The sequence below is a fragment of the Echeneis naucrates genome, chromosome 6 (assembly GCF_900963305.1).
Source record: "Echeneis naucrates chromosome 6, fEcheNa1.1, whole genome shotgun sequence".
In the NCBI taxonomy this organism is placed as follows: Eukaryota; Metazoa; Chordata; class Actinopteri; order Carangiformes; family Echeneidae; genus Echeneis; species Echeneis naucrates.
The window spans coordinates 5,395,522-5,423,506 of NC_042516.1; the positions used below are offsets into that span (position 1 = coordinate 5,395,522).

At 39.5% G+C, this 27,985-nt stretch overlaps 1 protein-coding gene across 3 annotated transcripts; it reads right to left on the reverse strand.

Moving 5' to 3' along the window:
• Positions 1-1,431: 1,431 nt before the first annotated feature.
• On the reverse strand, positions 1,432-19,034 carry fbxl4 (F-box and leucine-rich repeat protein 4). Of its 3 annotated transcripts, XR_003840883.1 has the most exons (10): positions 18,940-19,034; positions 17,196-17,830; positions 14,832-15,168; positions 12,902-13,146; positions 12,420-12,633; positions 9,524-9,595; positions 7,212-7,336; positions 6,564-6,751; positions 4,807-5,134; positions 1,432-1,512 (listed from the first exon to the last, which is right to left on the reverse strand). XR_003840883.1 is itself a non-coding variant. In XM_029505160.1 (9 exons), the coding sequence occupies exons 2-9, from the start codon at positions 17,690-17,692 to the stop codon at positions 4,971-4,973; spliced, it is 1,842 nt and encodes a 613-aa protein (XP_029361020.1). In that variant the 5' UTR covers positions 17,693-17,830; positions 18,940-19,034; the 3' UTR covers positions 4,537-4,970. The 3 variants fall into 3 exon arrangements, 2 of the variants coding, with proteins under 2 accessions (XP_029361020.1, XP_029361021.1); XM_029505160.1 differs by lacking the exon at positions 1,432-1,512 and having other exon boundaries at positions 4,537-5,134; XM_029505161.1 differs by lacking the exon at positions 1,432-1,512 and having other exon boundaries at positions 4,537-5,134; positions 18,984-19,029.
• Between the last annotated feature and the right edge of the window lie 8,951 nt (positions 19,035-27,985).

Genomic DNA, 27,985 nt, shown 5'->3' on the forward strand with positions numbered 1-27,985 from the left:
ATAAGATAGCACTAGCACTATATCAGCACCACTATCATCAGATCATTGTTACTTAATTTGTCTCCAATGTGGTGCCACTTGTTTACAGTAATTACTACAAAGCATCACAGTTGGACAGTGTGAACAAATGAAAACAGATATCCTTGTGGATTTGATGTGCCGAAAGAAACAGTGCATCTCTGCTGCCTCAAAAAGCTACCCATGGATTATAGTATTTAGATGGATTTAACAAACACGGCACTGACATTCTCTATATCCCTAAAAACAAAACAAAAACAATAATCTTTAGACACAGCAGTGCAAGGACTGACAGAGATGTCTTCATTATTAGAGTCTACGCTGGGAAACTAGAGAAGGAACACCAAGCCACATAATAATGGGTATCACGCTGAGGCCTCCCTCAGGCAGGTCTGAGGTCTATCGGGTCCCAGCCTGAAGAGGACCCAGAAGAGACAGACCACAGCACGTGTCTCTCCATTATTACTGGCTGGAAAGGTGCTGCCATATTTGTCAAGGTACGTTCATGTGTCAGTCATGTGGTTTGCAAATGGAGAAAGAAAGAAAGTGTTGTGCCAACCCCCTAACCCTTGCCTTGTTTAGAATTTAATGGTGGATTTATTATTCCGAAACAATATTTATATCCATATATTCCCCCTGCAGATTCATCAAGCTACGTCCGTAGGCCCCTGAAAGACAAATAAAAAGCTGAACTAATTGCTGTGGATCCCCCCTGGATATATCAGCCTCAGAGAGCAGCGTGACAGCAAGAAATCAAGGCGTAGCGCAGAGCGGAAAGCCTCCATGAATCACGTTTGCATCCGCACTCACACACACAGCGAGCACAGACAGCACTGGTAGTGGTGTTGGTGGCTGAGGAATAATCATTGGGGAGGCAGGCCAAATTAATACTTCAGCAGAGGCCGCCTCGTTCTCCGTCATTAGGGCACATTACAGGGCCACAATATACATCATTAAACCAGGCATAAACAATTCATTAAAAAGCTGTTAAGAAGACAAGCTAACGTCACTTCTCCCTGTGGTATTAATAGACTGTAAAATAGCAGAGGGTTAAGGCATAAAGGATCATTCCACCACTGCTATTCAGTCCATCATCCTGACTAAAAGCGTCCCTAGCTGTGGACAACCCCACTTCTCTTCGTCACACTTACACCAGAAGCCTTAGCTCGACACAGAGAAACAGCGTCTGGTTCTCCGAAGCCGGAGAATAAAGGGACGGTGTCCTATTAGCAGGTGAGTGCATTTGCAGTGATGCAGACACTCCGCTGAAATATCCACGTCAGCACAGGATCACAGGAGGATTGTGAGACATAAGGGAGCCACACAGAGACAGAGACAACTGTATCGGTCATCAGCCTTCAGTTTATTTGAAATCTGGTGAAAGTGAAGCACCAAAATTCATCTTGACAGAGGGACAATCTTATCAGACAACGGTGGCTCTCACACTGAAGCGCAGGGAGCATCACTGCGTGTCCTTAACCATCAGTATGAAGGCTGACCACACGTCCAGATGGGAGAGGAAAAGAGAGAGAGAGGGTATATTACATGACGGAAAAGTAGGGTCGGCCCAGACACTGAAGTTTAAGAAGAAACACAATGCAAACACCAGAAAAGCGTTGACCCAAACTGCTTCGTTTTCAATTCAGTAAATAGCCTGTCTCACTGCTGCTTTACACACTATACTAACATGGTCAGTGCTTTTATGTTGTTGCCATTGTCAAGTAATTATCTTAAAATAACTGCCTGGTTTTAGGCGGACTGGGCAAATGTGATATATGCACTTCTTGGCTTCCAGTCAACCAGCTATAATAAAATTGCTTTCAGCTACAATTATCTGATTCCCATTCCCAAGTAATATTTGCACCATCAGAATGGAAGGGCTTCTAAGTGCAGGCATTGCAGTTTGCACACCCATTTCTCTTCACACACAACCGTGAAAAAGGAATTTCAACATAAACATAATTTTAATGGGACAGTCTACTATTTTTCATCAAACCAATAATTAGACCAGCAGACCAACATGTTGAATTTCTGGGAAACTAAAATAAACTGTGTGATGATTTTTAGCCTAACTTAGCACAAAGGCAATGGGAGCTGCTAGCATCAAGCATCATAATGAAGATATAAGAAAACAAAAAAAGTTGGAAGTTTCCCTTAACCGACCCCCAACAAAGACTATATTACAAAGAATTTATTATTTACCATTAATAATCTGTACCTCTCATGTATCATTTGAGTATTTGTATTTGCAGCGAATACAGCATTAGAAAGCACCACACCTTCAAAGCAGAGGGCAGATCTTGCCTCCATTTGCTTCAGAGCAGACTCAAAAATGGGCCATCTAAAGTTGAACCCTAAAGCAGTGTTAGCTGGGAGCACATTGTCCCTGGCACGGTGCAGCGGGAAGCTTCACACCGTTACAGGCGCTGCTTGTCTAGCTGTTGATGATGATAACATTTCAAGCCCTGATTCCACTTTATGCTCACCAGGGTAAGCATGTGGTGTACTTTTGTGCTAAGCTGGGCTAAAGTGGTACTTCCAATTTCTGTGCTGAGCTATGCTAGAACTACTGAATGCAATAATATGAAGGGACTTTTACATTGGGTAAATAAAGAAAAGCTTTTTGAATAACATTTTTATCACACAGGAATGAATAAATAAAGGTATATTTTGCATATTATTTAACACAGCTGATATACAATATATGGCAAATAAACTGGTCAAATATAGTAGAGGAGCTAATGACCAGATTTCTTTGTATTACTTTGGTTGAGGGGCATAAAAGCAAAGCATTTCACTACAATCTAAACCACATGGACTTCAAACTACAGTCAAACAGGAGTATAAGGCACAAATATTGACTAATGGCATGTGCTTAAAAGAAAAGTTCAAGTTTTTTCAAAAACAGAAATGCTTCTCAAGCACTTCATCCACAGTGCAACTGTGGCTTTATACATTACAAAAATTAAATAATTATAAACAGGAATATGTTTTTTTTTTTCACAATCATACAACTAATGCAACATTCTACACTCAATGAACTATGTTTTTTCTCTTTGTCACTTCAAGTGGTAACTGATTCGTCTCATTTGTGTTTGTTCTTTCAGAGCAGGACCTTTGGCAGCTGACTCAGTCTGATGTTACCTATAAAGATGCCTGTTGTGCTGGTTTCTCAAGTAAAATATGTTAAAAAAAATTAAAAGCAGATGATATTTATAACCCCTGAGTTTCAGGACAAATACTGAGGTCATTATTTACATGGGGCCATTATCGAATACTATTCTCATCTTACTTAACAGCACTCCTTCCCATGGGCAGATCTTCCTTTTGGTGGGCACACACCTAACTAGTGCTGCAGTCAAACAGCATTGAAAACAGCTTAATGTAAATAACAACAGGAAAGAGAAATGGAACCAGTGACAATCGAAATTCATCATTTAGCTTTGGAGACAAAAACTGTTGAGTATGCCTTCTAAAAGCCCAACACATTGACCTCCGAAATGACAAACAAGGACTAACAAAGTGTTTGACCTGTATGAGCTAAGCATTTAGAGTTATCAAGCAGTCCGAATAGCTTCAACGTTGTCCAGGCTAACTTAAAAAACCTGACCTGATTTTTTTTTTTTTTTTTGCTTCCCTTGGTCCTGATAACTAAAAATCGAACTGTGAAACAAAATTTCCATTAAAGGGCACATTTCAATGTTTAAAAAAAAACAAAACACCTGGGACAAGTTACACCTGCTGACTTTTCCTACAGGTCTAAACCAACAAAAGAACCCTATATGTCTGATTATGAAGGCCTCTTCCCTGCCACAATATCAAATCAAAGCTCTTTCCTAAATTATATATCACTTTTATATCCATCTGTAAAGTATGGTGAAAACTATTTCATGCACTGCTATTGAAAACTTGGAAATGAATTTGTTTTATCTGACCTGTTTTATTGCAAACTTAATGATAATTGACTAATTGTATCAGTCAAGCAGTCACTGGTTACAGCCTCTCCCATGTGAAGATAAGCTGCTTTTCTGTTTTATACATTACTTCCCACTGCTTTTATTTCGGATGAGCCCATCTGTCTACTGTTGATAAGGTTTTTCTCTCCTGCTTCTGAATTTATATCATGTGTCAATTATAACTAAATTTGTTGCAGTTTGTTTTCAGGTGTTGGTAGATGAAAATATGTTGTTGGTGAATCTCAAGTGCAAGGGCAGTTGATGACGTATTGTTTTTTCACTTCAACATGAAGTCCTCGCACACAACTCTCTGTCGATTTGCGGTAACAAATGACTTGTGATACTTGCATTAAGGTTCGAGTGGACACAATCCACACAATTAGTTGTGTGTTCCTGGTACCTCCAAACAGAACAGCAACATATTTGATTTAATGATTAAAACAAATGGGTTGATGTTGACAAATGCCGTCAGAACAGTCCATGTTTGTTGCACAAGGCACTGACCTAGGCCCTGATCTTTAAATATGTTATGTAAGTGGCTACCAAATAAATTTCTATCCCCTTTTGTTGTCCTACCAAGAGATTAATAAAGGATAAAAGGGGATAAATGTTGTTGTGGTTTTCTTTTTTTTTTTTTTTTTTTAGTTTTTTGCATCCACGAGAAAGCCTAGTATTTCTTGGCAATACTTAAGTGGTGATACATATTCTGGGAAGATGTAGCAGCTTTACTGCAACGACCCTGATTTTAAGTGTTCCAAAAAAAGGTCTCTTGTTCTATAATCCATTAACGACTCCGTAATGTTCTGCCAGTTAATCCAAACCACTTTCTCACCCAGTCCAGCTTCTCTGATTCTTCATCAATGTAGGATGTCATATGTAATGCAGACGCAATCTTCTCCAGCATCTTAAATGACCCTTAGTCTCTCTGGGGCAGTGTTTGCTGGAAGGAACCTCCCAGCTCCTCTGGACAGTGAGAAAAACGTAACAGTGCTGGGGTCACTGAGTGAAACTCTTCTTGATGGCAACATTGGGGAAGAGGCCACAGAGCTCTTGGACAACCCGCATGTCTATTTGAGAGCAGAAGGAGATGTCCAGGAGGAGAAGCTTCGGACATGACTGGAGGAGTTTCTTCAACGAGGCACAACTCACCAACCGTGTACCTGTGGGTTTGTCATGTCACAGCAGAGACAAGAAGGTATGAAAAAACATAAGCAAAGAAACACAAGGTAAGTAATGAAAGTGCATCTGTGATACTAAAGTGAAAAGTGAAGCCAACGCTGAACTGTCTGAAACCTGTATTCTCTCTAATGACCATCAGGGATTGACTGCAGTGGTTGCAAAAAGTCAGAATGATTGAAGTCTATGTGAAAATGGTCCCATTTCTTACTTCATGTAAGAAAGATGCCTGTTGTGCTGGTTTCTCAAGTAAAATGTGTTTAAAAAAAATTAAAAGCAGATGATATTTATAACCCCTGAGTTTCAGGACAAATACTGAGATCATTATTTACATGGTGCCATTTATAAGCACGGTAAAAGATTTCCTCATGAGTTTATGGTCTAGTCCTCTTCAATACAACACAAGGTGAATTTTTTTTTCAATAATGGCCCCATTTACGGGAAAATAGACCAGAAAGTAAAGGAGGGATTGGCACATGACTACTGTTTGATTGACAGACTGTACTACACACAGTGACCTTCCAGACAATCGGGATGGAGTAAGAGAGCAGGTCAGATCCACCATCACTCCTCCTCGGCTCCTCCATCTCCTCCAAATATGGCTTTCCTCTGGTTTAATAAATACCAAAATAGCAAGTTCAAGGCTTCAAAACAGTAGGTTATAAACCAATGAGTGGCCTTGTGGTGGATTGCCACTTAGTCCGTACCAAAAAACTTCCATCTTCATATTTTCTTTATTTATGCAACTGTTCATTTGCTTTCTAGCTGCTGTAACACACCATAACAGCCAAAGAACTGATAACATCAGCAAACTGCAGCCAGCCTGACTAACAGTCATCATGCTTCTGTGCTGTCACACTCATCAACTTACGCAACTGGAAGTTATAATTTTAGTATACAAAAACTAGCACTGTGGTGAACTTGCTGAATGAACAGTATTGTATTCAACATTAAGCAGATTTTTGAGCTTAATGTTCACAGTACATTTGGTAGTTTTTGAAAATTGTGAAATGCATATTTGGGCTTGGTTTTGGCACAATCCCATCTAGAGTGGGAATTAATTTATGAAGATCCTGAATTATAAATAAATGCCATCTTTCACTAAATATGTGCTGCACAAATCAAATATTTCATGGCTAAATACTGATGGATAGCTAAGGGTCAAACCAATATACACCTTTCACATTGTACTGTATAGGAACAGGGCAATAACTGAACATAGGTGAATATGTGTAATGTTTACATATTTGCGTGGCTTTGTATGGCTGCTGTAGTTCACTATCACATATGCGCCACAAGTCCCACATTTGAAAAGCTCTGCTAAGTCTAAGCTCTATTTTAATTAACTGGACAAAAATTCATAAACAAATGTTCATGAAGGGATATCCATGAATGTATAAGGTAACTGTTTACCCAGTATGTCAAGATGCTGCAGGGAGGGGCAGCTGGCAGCCAGCTCCTCCACATCTGAATCGCAGACAGTGCGGTTGGCGGTGAGGAAGAGTTTGCGCAGACGGGGCAGACTGCGGGCAAGGTGCTGGAAACAACCAGTGCTGCTCTGCAGGGTAGGACACCAGCCCAAGTCTAACTCCTCTAGCATCCTAAACAACCACAGACCAAACATGGATGACAGTGTAAAATTTCACATTTTGTGGAATCAGATATCTGCTTTGGCTTTGTGGTTTGCAAAATTTCAGTTGCTTATCAGGATAATGGTGTCACAAAGAATATAACTAGAAATAGCACCAAATGAATGTCCAAGTCAACTCCAAAGCCACATTACAGAAATCTTGACTTTTGACCATTAAGATCTAATAAGTTTCAGAGTCAAAATGAACGCTTAGAGCAAACTTCAAAGGATTCATTTGAGGAGTTCCCAAGTTATCAGATTCATAAATCAAACAGCAGCATATTGTGCAGTCACCAGTGTGAGGATGTTAAAAAGACTGAAAACACTGGCAGCCCTTACTGGTTTCTACACTGTATTTACACTTTGTATGACATGTAATCCTCTGGATTGCTTTACAACACAAAGCAGCAGGACACACTGACACCACCAACCTGCAGCCAGAGACAAGCTCAGCCAGGCCTCGATCTGTCAGGTTTCTGCAGCGCCACAGGTCCAGTGAGCAAAGTGAGTGACAGCGAGCAGCCAGCATGCTGGCCACAACGTCATAGTCCTCGATCTGCAGGAGAGACAGGCAGAAGCTAACAACCATAGACACTCTCTCCAGTGCGGGCAATATTTGTAGGGCAACAGCCTGTTGGAAGTCTTGGGAAACTCTGGTAGTATCTCTTTGGAGAATCCACACCAGTTTCAACATTGGGTCCTTAGAAAATGCGTATCTACGTCAATCTCCTGAAATGTTAGAGCTGATTTAGGGGATGTGATTTATCTATGGTTACTATTTTTCTGTAAACATAATTAAGAAGCAGATAAGATTCTATGGTGTTTGTTTCAGATACCTAAAATACCGTAAAATATGGTATATTTCTAACAGTGAAAATAATGAAAAATAATTGAACTGATGTGAGGGAATGAAGTAATGAGTGAGTCAGTCAATAGTCATTTTCTTCTAACTGTCTCCCTTATGCATTGTGACAAAACTTTCGAAATGCGGTGATAATAAATAGCTACTTAGATGTATCAGCTGGTTTATTTGTTTTCGAGGGAGAACAAAGCTCTAAAAGAGAACATCATCATCATCATCATCATCATCATCATGAACAAAAAAAGAAAAGAAAAGAAATAGCTTTTCAAGAAGTGATTTGTGTTTGCACGACTGTTATTGTTCTTTGGTGTCAGGTAATGCTGGCCATATTTCATCCTTTCATCCAAAGATGAAAGCAAAGAAATGGAATTCAACAGCCAAACAAATAGTGCAAGTACTTCACCTGCAGAAATGACAGCATGCAGAATTCTCTTAGCAGTGGACTGATGTTACATCTCTGGATGATGTCATTTAATGTCTTTAGGAAAAGTAACAACGGAAACCGTGAAACTGAAATTTTGTATTCCTCTCACATTTTTTCCTTTCTACATCATAATTTGCATCAAAGATAAGTCATTTGAATGGAAACTAAGCTAATGACACACCCTGTGTGGTTGAATGACAGTTAAAAGGAGTGAGAAGTAAACAATGCGTTTCAGGTGAATGTTCTCTTTTTGAAATATCTTTTAGAAAAACACAATACTTTTTATCTATGATGCATAAAAAACACTTTGGTGAATATATTTGCCTAACCTTAACCCAGAAAAAGCCACATACTGGGAACCGCACACCACGGTGGACAATCTTACTGAGCAGAACACAAATTAACAGTTTCATATTTTCAGAAACAGCATGCATTTACTTTCTGGCAAAGAGTAAAACAACAAGACACTTATATCGGTCATTCAAACATAAAGTTACAATTAGAACCCTACCTTTGGGTAACCTACACTGTATTGCATGTTACTTTGTGTAACATGCATGCAGTGGTGGCAAAAGTACTCATATTCTGTACTTAAGTAGAGACACGTGTAAAAAAAAAAATACTCTGGTAAAAGAAAGTACTGATTCAACTCCTTTACTCAAGTAAGAAAGTACAGGCTCTGAAATGTACTTACAAAGTAAAACTAAAAAGTAAAAATTAATTTTTGCAATTAATGAAACACAATACATCTTTTGATAATTTCTGCTCCAGTATAAGTTCTCGGGTCTCTCTCTACTGTCCCCTCACTCACTAGATTTCTTCTCGCGGTTACCTGTCCCCCCCTCCTCTTCTCCCTCTTTCCCTCTCTAGTTCGTCAAGTCTTTTAAGTATGCTTTAACGTTGTGTCATCTGTGAAGTTTTTTTTTTTGTGTATAAATGTAGGGAGTAAAAGTAAAAAGTTGCCAGAAAAATAAATACTCAAGTAAAGCACAGATGTCTGAAAAATCTACTTAAGTACAGTAACGAAGTATTTGTACTTCGTTACTTGTCACCTCTGCATGCATGTTACTTTGTGTAACATGCAATATCTAATTTATTAGTGTCAACATTTGGCACAGAAGCTCCAAAAGTGTTTTGTTCTTTTTTTACAGATAAGTTTCTTACAAATTTGACAAATGATCTTTAGAAGTGCTGGTCGGTGAATTACTGTACAGAGCAGCCTTGACAGATGGCACTGCCCTCAAACCTTCATCTAACCTTTATCTTCAACTTCAGGTCTCACAGAGAAAGCATATTAATTAAGAACTATTTCTTTAGGTTAATGTAAAAACTCATGAATGCTATCAGTAAAATACTTTACTTTATTGAGAATCAAGTTCCCTTCTTTGGGTGACGAGGATCAAGAGTCCTTCTCTGTAAGGGTGTTTGTGTGTGTGCGTGCTGATGTGAATACTTACCCTCACACAGCTCCCTAGGTTGAGGTGTCTCAGCTCTATGCAGAAAGTCAGGATGTTGAGAATAGCTGTTTGCTGGATTTAAAAAGACACAGAGTTAGTTACTTGTGTCATTCATTTTCATGCAGTTATAGCCCAGAGACTACAATGTAGTAAGAAGTGTATCAGAAAAAAAAGGTAGCATTGAAGGACAAACCAGTGATAAAAGTTAAAAACACATTATATATTTTTATATATTAATGATAAATAAAGAAATAATAAATAAAATTAAATAAAAACTTAAATTCACAATATACAATTCCAGTCTGAAGTTTGTGTGTCCAAACTTTAGATTGGTACTGTATATTTAAATCACAATAACAGGTCCAGTCATGCCATCCAAAGTCCCTCCTAAGTGATTTCTTGTCTGCTACCTGACATATTCAGGTAACACTTAACGCATTTAAGGGAGTTAAATATTGCACAACATATTTTTCTCTGTTATATCGCCTCATGGAGTCAGCAAAGCAAGGACAGAGACATCTCCAGTGGCACAATAGCGAGGATGGAGATATCGGAATTCAACACTGCAATTGCCAACACATGAACCTCAGCGCCAGGGGAAAGTGTCAGACATGAAAGGGAAAGCCTCTGGTGCATATATGTGTGTGTGTGTGCACATTCAGTGTGCGTACTCGAGTCTGTTGCTGGCATCTTTACAAATGCCTCTCTGCGGCGAGCTAGCCATTTAATTAGAACAGTGACAGGGTAATGACAGCTGAGATGTCAGGGCTTCAAACAGACACACAGCTCGCTCTGTCTGTCTGGGTATAAACAACTTGCAGCATGTTGCCTGGCTCCACCACAGAAACTCTACACTACCTACAGCCCGCAATGCCGCTTTGAAACATGACAAACACTGGAGAAAGGCTGAGGTGGAACGCCAACACAAGACAGTGGTTTTACACGTCGGACAGGCCTGGACCCTAACACATGCAGTATGTGTCTCTAAGAATCTCTAAGATTAAAGTTGATTCAGTTCATCCTATGACACAATAACAGAGAAGCATCCACCCCTTAACATGTAGCAACAAATAAGCAGCTTGTAGTGCAGCAGCACAGCAGGAAAGGACTTGTAAATGTTTTATTAAATAGCTAAGGAAATGGTTCAATTTAGGCAAAACTATTTTTTAACCCTAAACCTAACACTAAGCCCAATAATCCATAATAAATAGTGTCTTAACAGTGAGGTTAAGCAATTGAGTACATTTTCATTCATTCATTTTCAACAGCTTATCCATTTCCAGGTCACAGGGGGTGCTGCAGCCAATCCCAGCTCACACTGGGTGAGGGCGGGGCACACCCTGGACAGGTCACCTGTCCATCACAGGGCCAACACACAACCTCTCACACTCAGTCAGACCTACAATCTTTGGAGTTATCTTTGGACATTGGGAGGAAACCCAGGCCCTGGAACCCTGCCTTGAGTAAATTTGGCTTTTGCAGTTTATAAACATGGGTCCGCATCCCCTCAAAGGTACGTTTTGGTTGTTGTTTCACTTCACATTTCTGTAGCCGACTGCACACGAGTGTTTAATACTAGGATTTTTTCACATTCACATATTAGTTTAACGTATCTGTATGTATGATATGATTTTTTTTAAGTAGTCCTTAGTCCAATATGCATCCAGAGGTATTGTGATCTGTCAAAAAATTATAAACTGAATAAAATTTCTGAATTTCTGAAATAAAAATGATTGTTTTTTTTACATAAACAAAGGGAATCATTAAAGGGACAATATGGACATTATTCAATTCAAATTAATAAATACAAATTATAAATTTTTTTCTGTTGTTGTTTTGGAGTAATATTACTATTGTGTTGTGCATAGACTTTCAAAGATGCCCTGAGATCATGATGCTAAACTCTTGGTTCCAGCCTATCCTGTTTCTTATGGTCACATCATACCTAAAGAGGTGATTGTGAACCATGTTAATGTTCATTTTGCCCAAGGTTCAGCATCAGAGAATGAAGAGCTAGTGCTTGGGCTATCAGTGTTCAGTCAATAATTTTCCCTCAATTAGCCTTTAGTTGAGCTGCCCCCCTTGTACATATTCAATGGCCTGGAACAGTTAAATTAAAATTACTTTTTAATCACTCTCTTACACTTCAAGTATTTCTGTGATCAAAGTGTAGGCTACTTTACATTACAGTCATTTTTGCTGTTGTTATTATCTATATATTAGATATTGGCAGGAAGACGAGGTCCAAATTTAGTGTATGGTTGGACAATGCTGTATCAACATTCTACTGCTTTCTCTCTATGCTCTTACATGTAATACTTTACATTGACAAATTCCCACTAAAGTTTCTGAAATAAAACTGAAACTGAAAACTGAATAAATGTAAATACAGAAGGCTGGCCCATTAAGAAATTCAAACACAACACAGGATGCCATCTGACAAAACCACTAAATAATTAAAGACAACAGCTGTACTGTGATTTGACAAATGTGTGTCTGCAAAGGTAAAGCCTCTCACATTTGCAAGACAATATTGGCAACTCTTTTCTGCAATGTCCTCATAGGTTCACATCTGAAAAAGTCACTGTCGGTGGTGAAAAGTGAAAAGTTAATCTAATGACTGCTAGATTCACATTACATGATGCCAATGTCAAATTATTTACAAGAGCAATGAATGTTCTCCAACACAATCATTTAACTTTATATCTTGAGATTCAGACGAGTTTATCATCAGTCAGCAACATCTGTATTAAGAAGACTGGCCACACTGATGAGGCATGTAGGCTATTTGGCTACTTTGCTGTGTTTATACAGGTATAAGTTTGTAAGATATAAGTCACCAGTACTCTCTTTAGGGTGTGGTCTCCCAGTTATACTCTTCCATTTGTTTGTGTACCTCTATCTTTGTTCGGTAGAGCACGAGCCTGCGGAGGCGAGTTAGTTTCGAGATGTGAGTGAAGGCCTGCGGGTGAAGACGGTCACAGGAGGACAGGTTGAGCTCTTGCAGCTCTGGACAAGTCTGGGAAATGATCTCCAGACAGGCCTCATTCAGGAAATGGCAGCATGACAACTCGAGACAGACCAAGCTGAGACCACACCCCTTCATGAAACTGTGGATAGACATTAGTGGAAGTAGAGAAAAAAAAAAACACAGGTAACAAAATGAATCCCTCCAATTCGTTCTGTCCCTGTTTCAGAGTATAATAATAACATTTTATTTCACGATCTGGTAATGAGTTTTTGTCATGAATTACTGATTTTTTTCTTTTGTTTCAGTATAGCCCACTTTAAAAACAAATGCTTGTACTTGTGAGTATTTGGTAGTTTTTCAAGGTCATTCCCATTTTACGAACACTTGTGGGCTGCTGACAGTCTGACCTGCTGAAGCCAGCCAGGGTGAGAGCTCCACGGTTGCCGGTCCAGGACAGGTTGAGCCTCTGGAGGAGGGTGCAGCGGCTCTGCAGGTGTCCCAGGGAAGCGTCACTCAGCCGGGCCCAGTATGGCTGCAGACTCAGCTGGGTGTACTGCAGTGGGTCGCAACAGTGCTGGTGCAGCAGCTTACAGCTCTGGGCCAGACGGCAGAGGTCTGGCAGGGTCAGGTGGCTCAGTATCAGCTGGACGAGCTGTGGACAGAGGATGGGGAGAGGGGTTAGGAGGGGAGAGGAGAAAGGAAAGGGTAAGATATGGTGGGGGAAAAGGCGATAAAAAGAAAGACGGGACACAAAAGATGTGAGTGCGTTGCAGAAAGCAAAGTATAACAGAGAACATTAAACAATACTAGAAGCTTGTCAAGAACAGCAACAACAGAAGAGAGTGGAAAATGTAAATCGCACTCCCTCTGTCAGGCACATCTAAATACTGGTTATCTGGGACACAAAGCCATGATAGCTGGATCACTGGCGAGGTGAGCCAGTGTGTTTTGCACTTTGTTCGTGTGCCTCTCAAATTGAAAGAATGACTGTGCCTGTGTGTTGCAGTGAATTAACAATACACAGTGTTCAAGCGGGTATCAGCTGACAGATAATAGCTATATTGTGTTTCTGAAGCAAACACACGCCGGTTGTGAAGACTGCTGTTAATGGCAGCGGTTTGGAGAGGAGATAAGAGAATCAGTATCAAGAGCACTGTTGGTGCTTTGTAGCTCGCCTCAGACAACATGATACGTGTGCTTGGCATGAAAATGACTATGCGTCCGTGACAGCACACAAGATCATGTGTCAAAGTGGGTCCAAGCCACAATGTCCAAATGTTTGTGTGGAATACTGTTAAATGGAGTATGTGAGTAGGTGTGTGCGTGTGTATACTCCTACAGAGTACATATATTGATTTTATAAATACGTGCTGCAAACAATTTTAGAATTTATTGAAAATTACAGCATGATCGAAATCTGCTGTGAAGCTGTTAGAAAAATACTGGGATGTATGATTATAAATAATTACTGTGGACCAAGGGAAAAAATTTTAGCTGAAGTGATTTTCTTTCTATGTATTTTTTCCTTTCATTGTTTTGTTTTTTTTTTTTTTTTTTTTAAATCAGAAAACTTAAATGCAAATCTTCTACAGAAAACTTACATGACAATATGGTAAGTAATTGTTTAAGTTCTTTAATTAAAGTTACTTTGTGGGTAGAGTCTCAAATGTGAAGATTTGCTGTTTTTGTCTCTTATATAACTGTACAACTAATTTTGCTTTGGTGTTGACCATTGGTCAGACAAAAAAAAAAAAAAAGGACATGAAGACCTTACAACGAAGTGCAATCACGGCCACTTTTCACTGTTTTCTTTGATGTCCTCTGATGGTCAATGAAAATGGCCATTAGTTCAAGGTAGGATGGGTACATCAGAAATTTTTTTTTCCCCCATCAGGCAGCAACCTCTGGGGGAAAAAAACCCACTTCGTGCCAAAAACATCTTCCAATGTCCACTTGATACGAAAGTGAGTACATTTCCCATGTTATCATTAATTTACAGCAAAGGTAAACATATGTACAGCCATTTTTTTTATTATTTAGCAGCAACTGTACATTGTTGGATTTTTATACAACTCACCTGTTTAAAAGTATGCAGGTCAGGAAGCGCCATCTACGAATGGCAGGTGGGTGAGCATATGCTTGCCACAAATTGGCATTCACAAAGGTTTTGGCACCACCCAGGCTTCAGCTCCATTTTTGGATTAGCCACGAGTAAGGCATTAAGTCAAATTTAATATTCGTTTGTATACCAATATCGCTATCAGGTTTTACAGTATCGCAGCAGCAAATTCTGATTATCTATTCCTCAGCCTACATTTCACTCTGGCCTATATTCACCTCATAGGGCAGCTTGTCAAAGTAGCCATTTCCTGTTCTTTGGTGCTTCCCATCTCCTCCTTGCCTGAATGGGCCACCCACGTCAGACAGCTCCTCCTCGCTGTCACTCAGGCCACTAATGTCGATGATAGGCATCTTATAGAGAGCCAGCATGGGCCTCTCTTTCACCCCTCGAAGAATAACAGCATCCAACTCAGTGTAGTAATCCAGCAAGGAGCTGTTGACCTCAAGGCGCAGCAGGTTGGTGGGAAAACTGATATGCTTGATGTTGGGGGAAAACTGGCGTGCCTGGGGTGTCAGCACCTTGGTGGGTTCCCCAGACCACAACACCTCCCATCTGATCAAGAAAACACATACACAACAGTTGTACTGTAAAGCACCATTCTTTAAGATGGCCAGCTCGAGTCTGTGGAGAGAGTTGGCCTAAATCACAGAGCGGGTGAAAGGTGAGAGAAAGAATTTTTATTCCTGTAGGATATCAAGGGGGCACTAATTCTCTTTCCCCCTAGATCTAGGACCATAACTCTGGTGATTTGTGGGCACCGCTCTACTTGTAGTACAGCACATAGCATCCATCAGACCAACAATCACTTTTATAGTTCAGCTGTGGCACTCCAATGTGTTATATGACTTACAGCACCTGACCACTTTCATAATCCATCAGGACAATGTTCCCTAACTTCCACCTTGCACTTTACCTCCAGCTGCTGGCTCAGTGACTAAGCTTGCTTTGTGTGCTTCATGGGCCGAAACCATTACATTGAGACCTCTGGTTAAAAAAAAAAAAAAACCCTCACTTTTTGTCTTTGACAAAACCCCTCAAAGATTTTGGAAAAATGATGAGCAAAGATAAGCTAGCTCCCTGCTGCTGCTGTCTCACAGATGACACAAGGACAGATAAACAGTGTGAATGAAACTGATTTTTATTTTTCTGATTTTTATCTGGAGGAATTTTTAAAAATGGTAATGGTTCCAGCGTTTTTATTTTAGTATCATTATAGGTTGGAAGGCAAAGCCCCACATGGGAGGGGCTAACTCAAGACTTGCAAGTCAAAGTTTGATGAGTGACACCCATTAAGGAGGAATTCTCTGCGGACACCAAACCAACATCTACTAACAACTAACTAACAAGATTTAAGAATGGAGATAACCATAATCATATCACAGCTTGGTTAGAGTTAGGAAAACAAAGAATTAATCGACTGATTTTTTAAACACAAGTCAACAAAATTTATCCCTAACACTAATCCCTAAATATAAATCAATTTCTTTTATTTTAAACATAAAAACATACCCATTTTAAATATTAATAATTGGCATGGAATACAATTTGGCTGTTGACCAGGTGTGTTTCACAGGACTTGCACCTTTCTGTACACAACCATGTTATCTCACCCATAGCACATATTGTAATCACAAGCTAAATTCATTCATTTATCTTCTACTGCTTATTCGTCTACGAGTCACGGAGGGTGCTGGAGCCAATCCCAGCTCACATTGGATGAGGGCAGGGTACACCCTGGACAGGTCCCCAGTCTGTCACTGGGCCAGCATACAGAGAGAGGCAGACAAACCTACAGACAATTTAGAGTCACCAATTAACCTAAACAAGTATGTCTTTGGATGGTGGGAGGAAACCGGAGTACCTAGAGGAAACCCACGCAAGCACGGGGAGAACATGCAAATTCCGCAAAGAAAGACCTCAGGCCCTGGAATCAAACACGTAAACTTCTTACTGTGGGGCAACAGCGTTAACCACTATAGCAGCATGCTGCCCAAGCTAAACTCAAATCAGACAAATTATTTATCAAATATTGCATGCATTTTCTTCACTTGGATGAAAGCTTGAGGTTTTTTGTGTCATTAGAACATTAGGTTATGTGGGCTCTCTCATTTTTTTTTTTTTATTTTAACAATGAGATTCACTCAACTCTTCCCTACCTGAACTACGACTCATCAATCAGAAATTTTATTTGTAAATGTCAATTTAACTAGATAATTCAAGTTATCTGGTGTGTTCTGTTTTCAAGTGTAACAGAATCGTAAGGATTACATTTGCACCTTTAGTTTTCATTGGTTTAAAGCTGAAACATAACTGCCATTCTGGTACCACAGTGTGGAAAACTGAGATCTGTATGTAGTAATGGACATCATTTGTTGAGACCTTTTCATAACAACACAACAAAATGTTTTACAAAAATTAGGAAATAATGAAGCAAATCCAATATGATAAATAACACAAATGTCAAGAATCAATTTGCAAGGTATGACATATTTTATAAATACAAATTCATGCAATAGGACATATATATAAAAATACATTAGTGGAGCACTTAGAGTGAAGGAGCAGATGGCTGTTGTTACCTGACATCAGTTGGTGGGTTCTGTGAGAAGGGATTGTGAGAGCAGGCCAAGATCTGGACAATGGCTCCAGGATAATAAGTCTCAAGCACCTCCACTGCTGTTGGATAGACAGGCTCCTCAAAGCCCAGCTCAATGTAATCCTGACTGTAGAACCCTTTAGGGGTACGGCGGAAAGGTGGCGGAGCGCTGGCACACTGTTCCCACCATGTCCCATAAGCTCTGAATACAGCCGTCTGGGTGAAGTCCCCTGAACTGGGGTACACGTTGGGTACCCCTGCCAGGTTCCACATAGTGTAGGACATGCTATTCTCGCTGCCATAGTGGGAGCTAAAGTCAAGAACCTCCTTTGCATATTGCTCCATCTCCACACTGACTGGCAACACCGCCCGCTGGCCCGACTCCACTGCCCGCCGACTGGTCAGAGCCTCGCCTCGAGTCCCGCTCCTGGAGCGTCGCCGCAGACAGATATAGTAAAACATGCTCAAGAGGGTTAACATAGGGAACTCTAGGCTGACGGGGGCAGAGGGGAGAAATGGAGGGTAAGGGGAGGAAGGGCCTCCACCCAGTGGAAGCACACTGGTTCAAGTGCCAGGGGCAAACAAAGCGCAGGCTAGAGGCCGGGCTGCATGCATTACCTGTGGGTTAGGCAGAGACAAACACATACAAGAGTGAAAACAGTGCAACAGCAGGTGGAAATTCTTATGTTTATCTGTTTCAAAAATACATAACTGATATTAAATAGGGAGAACTGTGAGTTAAATGTCAATGGAATCTCTCCAAAATATAAAATACACCCACAAAAGAATAAGTTATTAAATCCATGCCATTCAATTTTAACATTCACATGACCGTCTAAGCAGAGCTAAGAGGTGTAGCTTGAAAAGGTTACTGACAGCATACATCATATGCTGCCATAAGTTCAAGACTCTCTTACTACTACACACCTAGGATAAGGCGAGAAGGGGGTAGGCTGGTACTACTATTTGCAGATGATGGAAAACACCTAATGTGCACAATTATACCATTATTAAACGCTCTAGCCGAGGATCTCTTTATGGGTTCAGTGAGTAGTCTCCTCCAGACATCTTTTCAGACTGGCTCAGTAACTGACAGGACTGGCCAGCTCTCCAGGCTGGTTTATGAGCAAGAACCCCTGCTGTCAGTACCAGACTGACTGACACAATCCTTTCAAACACTGTCCTTAGCAAAAATGCTTCCTTAAACGTTGACATAAAAAGTAAGTTAAAATATTACGGATATGATAAAGCAAGTACATAATAACTCGGGCTGGTCGGCACCGATTTAGATGTGTTTTGTCAAAGTTACTGAGTAATGTCCATCATTGTTTGCCATTAGCTAAGTTTGTCCTGTCAACTGTCACCTCACCTCCACCTTCCTCCGTGTACAGACGTTACTTTATTGACAAATAAAGCTAAATTATTTCTAAACCTCGATTAACTTATGTTGATTTGTCATGTTTTTGATCGCCGTCACACTGACGTGAACATAGCCCCAAAATAGAAAAGCTAACCTGGCTAAAGTAAAGCAGGAGCTGCCCCCCAGCAGGGTAAGCAGACCTCCCACTCCGGCTTATGCTGTCGGTGTTAATGTTAAATAGCTGTTAGTTTAGCAACCGTTAGCTAGCTAGCCTACACCAAAGCTGTCAAAACATTACTGTTAGCTTTCCCAGCTAGCTGTACAGAAATGTAACAACCAGAGAGGAACGGGAACAGGTCATATTTACGAGAAACGAATGTCGATATATCCATTCATCAGGAGGACCGTCACCTTGTCTTTATCGGGATATTTCAACCACCAAACAACATTCTCGTCCTTTACCTCGTGATGCCTTCCCTAGCAGTCGGACAATTCTAAACGCGATGAGCGCACATGCAAAAAAATATTATAGAGACTTTTGATGATTTCAAATATTTGAGGTGTGACGTTTAAAAACCAAAGAGCATATGAGCAAGTGATATTTCGACAACTGTGGATAAAAAAAAACAAATTCAGTGGAATCCATTTTTAGACTCCTCTTGTGCTCCCCAGCGTACAAACTGGGGAGACATCGCTTCTCTTGTCAGACGACTACGGCGTAAGATAAACTGTAACATGTGGCCGTCGACAATGTTTCGTCCACAAAGGTTATATGAATGTGCAGAATTCAGGTTACCTGAAATAAAAAAGAATTACGTAGGAACAGTAAAAGTCCCATCAGTTCCGCACAACAAATTATCAACATCCGGTCAACGTTGGTTTAAAAGTAAAGGATTCTGGGAACAGTAGTTCTTTAATTACCTGCTAAATAAGAAATTATTTCTTTAGATTTTTTAACTTCAATTTGTGATAATAGTTAACAATTGAAATTAATTAAATAAGTAAGGATATAGGCATCATTTTATGGTATCAAATATATATTTATCAAAATATTGTGTGTTCTTCAGAGTGCTTAAAATGTGTTCTTTGTTATTTATCTCCATCTGATTATCATTCATCCATATGAAACTGTACTATATGTTTAACATTATATGTATAATATATAAAATATAAAAATATTGTATAAAGTTTTAATACACTATTATTAATTCACAACAAAAGACCCTGATAATTCTAATAACAAAGCACTAAAATATTGTTTTACAGAGGGGATTTCCTTCTGTCACTGATATCTTCAACAAAATCAAATGCTTTTTAGAAGATAAATGAAAAACAGCAGAAGTAAAAGTTACGCACTGTGACTGGACCTGATGGCTCAGACACAAGTCAATGAATGAATAATTCCTTCTCGCTGTGATGTTGACGGACTCGTCAACCCTGACTGGCCGCAGTGTGGTGATCAGTCATTCTAAACTGCAGAATTGACAGAGACTTATCAGCATGTGGGATCACAATTTGTGGAGGAGTGGTAACTAAAGCAAAAGTGTGGTTCTAATGTGAATGATGCTTGCTGACCACTTGTTGGTGTGTTGGTTTTGGTGGTGTGGGAAGGAGCAGGTGGTTCAGCAATGGAGCTCAGGGAAGGAAATGAAACAGCAGATTCTGGGCTGAGTGCCAGCAGTTCCTTGATTCAGCCAGGCTTTAGATCAAACTGTTGTGGATGGTGGAGTTAGCAGGAGGTTCAGCACTGCCGGTCAGGTCAACCTGCACTGCAGAAATGACACGAAACTTATTCGCAGAGTCACGGGAGGAGGTGGTGAATGTGTGGTAATAAAGGTAAGTCTGGTTCTGAGGTTGGCATTGACACCTCCACAGCTTCATCCAGGCCAGTGGTAAGAGGAACAGGTGGAGGAGAAAAGACTAAAGAGTCAGCACTGATAGTCAAATGGTTGGCCTGCAATGCAGAGATAACAGGGACAGGTTGTCGGCAGGGTTCAGAAGAGCTGGTTGGACTGGAACTATGGCAGAACCTGGGTCTCACATGTTCACCATGCAGGACTGAAGCAGTGACTAAAGGGTGAGCAGCAGGGGTCAAAGGCGGTTGCTGAGCTGGAATCACTGCAGGACCTGGTTGTAGCCATTCAGGACAGTAATGTTGTCCAGAGGATCAGCACTGATGCCAGAGTAATGGCATCACAGGCTGTTTCTCTGAATGGGTCACTGTTCTCCTCCAAACCAGGCTCATTATCCACATCTTCAGCCTGTTTTGGACTTTTGGACTTGTCAGAGCCTTTAAACAGAAGGAAAACACTTGGTTCTGTTCCTCTCTCCCTCATTACACACTGGTGTGACATGAGCAGAAATAAGGTCAGGTGTACTGGACTGTGTGTGAAAGAGTCAGAGAGTGAAAAAGAGAGAGTCACTGCTCCCTTGCTGTGTCTTTGCTCTACTGCAGCAGAAGCTCAGTCAGAGCTTCAGCAGTCACCTCAGGGAGCTGATCTCTCTGCTCAGTCACCAGTAAGAAATAAACAATGTACATGAGATAGTGTATGTTCCTTTTTAAGTAAAACTCACAGTTTATGAGTATTTACCTGGTATTTTATGTTGGTGAGGAGTTGAGAACTATTGTATGTTCTATTAAGACTTGATGTGCTGGTACCTCTACAAAGCCTGATCATACATCTGTGTGTCAAACACCTGAGACGAAAATATAATAAAGTCAAAAACCATTATGAGATAAACTCAGATGCCATCATGGGTCTGTAGATGCCTCTGCTTCCTCCAATAAACACCCTGAATCATTTGCTGTTTGGTAAAACGGTTTAACAGTCAAAGCAACAACAAATGTATCATGACTTTAAGCTCAGTGATAAGAAAACAGTCAAACACAGTAAATCATCCAGACACAAACGAACACGGTGTTCATAGAATCAAACAACCTTCATACACAGATTTATTTGCATGTCAGATAATATTGTTATTTTATCAGGTACAACCGTCCCAGCTTCATATCAGTAGCGGATGGCATTTCAGAGACTCATGATGACAAATGTTATTTTGCTTAATACATAAAATGCCAAAATTAATTCAACTGTGGTTGTTAGAAGTTTTAAGACAGAAAAGATCATATCACATTGCTGTCAGTGGCTATGAAACACTGAATACAAAAGACCCATCTTTAAAGTTTTTAATTGCATGTTGCACTTTTTCGCTGCTGTGGAGCCAAAGTGACTGGTGTGAAATTTTTATTCCAAATGCAAAAATCACATGAAAAATAATAGATAATTACGATTTTCACATTTGTTTTTATTTTATCAAGGCGTTATGTAACTTTGTAAACAAAGAGGTGAAGCTTGTGCTTCAGCAGAAAGCAGCATTTCGCTACTTATCTTTGTGCGCTTTTACTTTCACTGAGATGAAATCACCACTAGACACATGCACTGTATTGCTCAATCTATATCTAAAAAAAAAAAAATGCAGTTTTAAATTCCTTATCTATGCGGTGTTCTTGAAGCCATTGGCAATTTTAACTAAATCTTCTTCAAAAATTTCTCAGCACTCTGCTTGCTTTCATGATCTCACTTTATTTTTCAGGCTCTTTAAATGTAGATACAGTAGACTTAAATGAATTGATAATAATAACATTGCACTGATACAGTTGAGGTGTTGCTAACTCACTCTCCATGAAATCCCACATGCTCCTGAAGTGTCATGAAACAGCATCAGTCGTCTTCCGACTGGTGAATGGCTCTTCTCTCTGGAGTTGTTACTGTTGTGCATTGGTTTTTGTGCTGATGTTACATTGTAATACGGATGCGGGAGTACACCGCGGATATACATGATCTATATCCGTATTCACACCGGAAGAGGCGGGGCTTAAACCTGAAGTTGACGTGGCTTATACGATAGATACGACGATACGATACGATACGATAGAAGCCTGAAATTGATATGGGTTGGTCAGAAGTTCCGGTATTTATTGTAAGCCTCAATATATCTATAACCCAAAAAATAAAAACCTGGGCACTGCCAAAGATCAATAGTTTGCTGCACAAAAAACATTTCAGTTTTGTTTAGCATATAACATATATTATATATTTAAATAAAATATTTTTAAATATAATAAAAGAACATCTCATGCTTTCAGTGACCAGTTTTTGTTTTATAATTACATCATTTCCATTTCTGTTTCTTTTGTAATATCAACTGCTCACTGTGACTTGTCAGTCATTAACATTTATTAATTGAATTTGTTCTACTTGTTCTAAGTAATGATGACTAATTAATGGCTTAATTAATATTAACATAAAATTACATTTGTAGATTAGTGTTTATGTGTATGTCTCTAGATGTGTGAAATATAATTTGTATCAAAAATTGATACACATAAATTTCCTTGCAGCCTCAGCTTTAAAAAAAAAAAAAGAATTTAAAAAAAGGAATAATTTGCCTGGGAAACTGACCTGTACAAAGTTAAAATTTGGCAAAGTAGTCACATTTTATGTGTGTCATGCAGAGGTATGAGAACTGGTACAGTTTGCCAGGAATATCACTCAGAAACAAAATAATGAAATATCACTATAATATCAGTTTAATAACAATATGGGCACATAAATACTTTGGTGAACAAAACCAACAATACCAGAAATCAGACTTTTTTTCTCTTCCATTATCTGATTAGTGAATCCAAATTAAACTGAGAATAAAATTTAATTGGGTTTCATTTCAGGCCTGAAGGCAGTGGCAGAGGAAATCTGAGGGACGTGGAGCTTAAAATTGAGGGAGGGTGGATATTAACACTAATATTGCTGGTACAACTCAGTGATGCAGTAGCAATATCATTGGATCTTTCTTTCTTTATAACAGCCTCTGGTGGAATTTTTCAAAATTCAGACAGATGAACACAATCTCATACTCACAGATTGTGTCTCTCTCATCTTTCTATCTCTTTCCACTCACACACATACACCCAACTGTGTATCCCCTGATATTCAAGAGCCTAATGGATCTTGTGGATGCCAATGGTCACAGCTTGGCTGGCATTTGCACAGATGAATGACTTGTCCAGTCATTCTGTCTCTGCAGTGCACCATGGCTCTACTGTCAAAACCAGTAGAGCCAAGCGTCTCCACAGACCCATGGGCAACCAATCACAAGTCCAGCTCTCATTAGCAGGCAGCCATTGTGGTTGACAAGAGGAGATAATTACCTTTGACTACAAGAGCTCTCGCTTGCTTTCTGCCAGTGGAAACAATACTTGGTCTATAATAGAGGGTATAGATGACTTTAGAGATAAAAATAGACCCAGTGTGACTAAATTGGACTTTTTTTGACAGGACACTTGCAAGGTGCTTCTGTTCAATGCGTAAGTTCTTGAACACATTGAATCAGTTTCATTTTGACATCGGTGAACTTCACTGACTTTGTGAAAATGTTTGTGAGAATCCATGTACTGGTTTTTCATCACTTTGTCTTTATGTCTGTGAAAAAAGATGCCAAAAGCTAAGAAAGACAGTAAGAAGAATCATTATTCCGTTCCACTGACACACATGCACACACATACACACACAGATACAGATACAAAAAGCAGCCGACCAGACTTAGAGTTAACAAAATAGAATGATGTGAATAGGTGGCTAGTGGGCATGCTCAGTGATTGACAGGCCGGGCCGATGTCAGCTCCTCCAGGCAGGCATCAGCGAGCAGCAGCCCTGCTACTGTCAGAGCTCTGTTCTGGTCCACTGTGCCACACATACATATGCACATGGCCAAGCACACACATATGCAAATAGGGATGGACACATGCATAAGCTCAGGCAGAGATATGTGTCTACACACACACATATAAACACACACATATACACACTCCATTTAACACAAACACATGGACATTTCTTTTTCCACAGTGTGTCACTAACGCTCACATCCATGCACTTGCACACTTTCAGCCCAGTGCTACGGGCCGGCTGTCAGAAGCCAGTTAAAGAACGAGCCTGCTGCTCTCCGTCCTTTTTTGCATTGAGGCGGGGATGCTTGGTTATTGCTCATGTAGAGGTGGCGGTGTGTGTGTGCCTTTCTCTCCGTCCACATGGAAAAACGTCTCATGAGGATCTGAGAATATCCATACAGGTCCTCTAATCTTTGTTTATCTCTGTACAGGTGCTAACCTCTTATTTTAATGTATTTCCCAAGTAAATAATCAAGCATATACATATATGGTGTTACCCTAGTTCATGTACAAAGCCCACACTGAGACGTTTTAAACTTCATAAGATTATAAATGGACCTGCAAAAGTTATATTACAGCATCATTTACTTCAGACAGGTCTGTGGTCACTGCCCTTACAAATATGACATCCAGGTGGCAAGACATTTATTATTCACATACATTTAAATATTTCTGATGGTTCAACATGTTTTATTCATTTTGGCATTTCAGCAGTGCAGCATGGGCAGTTAAAAGCACCAGAAGCTGCGAGGGCTGCACATGACTGACAACAGAGAGCAGAACTGGCACATGAGGTGTAAGGCAGTGCAGTTGTTCTCATGTAAAGATTTACTCTGGTGTTCAGGATGTATGAGGTGAAGCAGTAAATAAAGACACAGTACTTTTGCTCTTCAGGTACACCAAAGTTAATATAGGAAAGGTGCCGGATGTAAACATTGTCCTCTAAGACACAGCCAATATATATTTGTATAGATCCCCATTTATAAATTAATTTTCAGTATTTTGATAATGAAACAATATATATTTTCATACTGGGGAATTGTAAGCACATCTACAGAACTCCTATTTTGAATCTGTAACTTCTTAAATGAGACTATATCAGCTGAGGTCAGAAAAAAAAAAAATCCCTAATTCTGTATTTTATCCTGTAGGGTTGGGGGTTTTTTTATGTGTTTTTTTCCCTTTGTTTAATTTTTTTTTACTAATTCCCTTTTTCTCTGTGTCTAAATGATTTGGAGTTTAAAAGTCTGAATTTGAATTTTTAATACATCAATAAACAGTTTTAAACCTGCAAAAAAATTATTTGCAAAAAAAAAAAAAAAAACTATAATTAGACTGCATCCGCTACAGGTTGCTGTTAAACCTCCAGCTGAGTGTATTATGTTATAACATGCAGAGCCTGGCTGAACCTCTTAACACTGGTTGCTTTTGGTGCAGGTCTCATCCGGGAACAGTAATGAAATACTAATCCATATTAGCCTAGAAAGTTAAAAAGAATCTTTAATGAAATAATTTGATCATACGTTATTGTTTTCAACATATTTTGTACATCTCCATGTTCCCATTTAAGCGATCTCAATAATAAAATGTATTTTTTTAAATGAACTTTAAAGCAACTAATTCTCAATTACTGTTTTCTGAGTGGAAAAACAGAATATGGCATATTGTGTGTGTGTGTGTGTGTGTGTGTGTGTATGCGGTCTTTATATAAATGAAAATACTGATCATCTCTCATCCCCACAAAACTCAGTGGAGCGATGGGAAATACAATACATAGTGTTTATGTCTTTATGTCATGACTCAACATGTCAGTCAGTAATGTGTCAGTCTTTGTATTCTGGTATCTTGTATTCCATTAGGAAGAAGTGGCTATTATGCTTTTTGACAGAGATAAGATGCTTAAGAAATCAAAAGCAATAGATATAAAAGCTTTGATAAAAATATTTGTCATTCCTTGTTTCGATTTTGTTCCATCCTCTTCTATGCAAATTGAACCATGTTCATTGACAGTGAGAGAGTCATTCTCCCTGACTATGACTGACAAGAGTATTGGCAGGAAAAACACAAACCACTTAATTTTTCCTTTCTCCTACTTTGTCCATTAAATGCTGTGTTCCTCAGCAGTAGTGAGTATGAGAAAATACGCTGACCAAGGTCATCATTTCAAATCATAATACGTCACCATCATTGATCATGGTGTTGCCCTAACAATTACCCTAAGTGCCTTTCAGGTAAGGTTCAAACATCACTCTACTAAATTCTAGCACGAAAGGAGAGCCAACACAATAATTTGACATTGCAGATCAAATCTCTTCACCATTACTCACTCAGTTTTCACTCAGATTTGACACTGGCCCCGAGTCAGTCTTTGGCAACTGACACTCTGTTTCGAAATGCTGATAGTGTCATTTAATTGAATACTGGGAATATTTTTGACTGATTGCAAAACTTATTCAGCTTTTTAGTCTTAATGACAGAATCTGCAAATATAATTACTGCTGCAAGAAAACCTAGCTGGAGATAGCGGAGAGAAGCTGTCATCGGCTATTGTTTTCAAATTTGTGTCCTCCAACTGAACTTCACCAACCGACAGTTTAATTGGTTTCAGGGAGTCGGGTGTGAAGAGGAGTCACGACCTTGATCTTTCTCCCTGATAAATGTAATTTTTTTTTTACCAGCTATACATGCAAATATGCAGTGTGTGTGTGTTTGTGTGTTAGGGACTCGAGAGGGAGGTAAACAGATACAGATTGTCTCGTTTTATTGTGTGTTTAGTGGCTGATTAGAGGCCTAATTAAATACAGTGTTAGTGAGTTCAGAGGCAAACAGAGGAGACACTGACCCTGCGACTTCTAATGCACCCCGGGGGATCATCTGAACAAAGAGACTAGATGCACACAGGCTGATAGAGAACATGCATTCAGAGACTTTGAACAAACAAGCATCATCAGACCTTTATCATCAGAGCCTGTCCTTAATTCACTCTTCACCTTGTATGATGAATATTAATGAGAGGGCAGGGGGAATTTAAACAAAACTAAACATGAGCTCATGATGATTTTGATTTAAGTTCAGACCTGCTGAGTGGAAAAATGTGGTAACAATAGCGTTTGTTGGAGACGAAACTCTACCAAAGGGGTGCATGTTGCATCACAACGGTATCATAAATAAAAGATAATTGGGCACCATAGAAGTATTTAAAACAACAGGCACTAAAAGTTAAGTACCCTCTTCCACCTGCACTGCTTAGAGCTAACCTTTGTCACAGCATAAAGATTTCATTTAGATGGTATTATATCAAAAAAAGGCTAAAGCTTTTGTCAGTATTTGACAGTGTTACAGAGTAAGTTTGTAAAAAACCAACACTCAGGATATAAGAAAAATAAATAATGGCCAATCTTAACTGTAACCTAGCCTATTCTCAGATGCTACTGTGGTTAAGTAAAAGCAACCAAGTAAAAATCACTGGACATCAGCTCATCCTGCCTAATATTGTGTTAAATGCATGTTCATTCCAGAGTAACTCTATCATATATTTATACTGTATGTGAAGCAGCACATGCTCCACAAGAGGCTTATCATCTTGTGCTGTGGAAGCGATGTGGGACTTCACGAAGGTGATAGCTGTAAATATCCTAACACGATTTTAAATGTCTATTACATTAATGACAATGGCAACATTAAA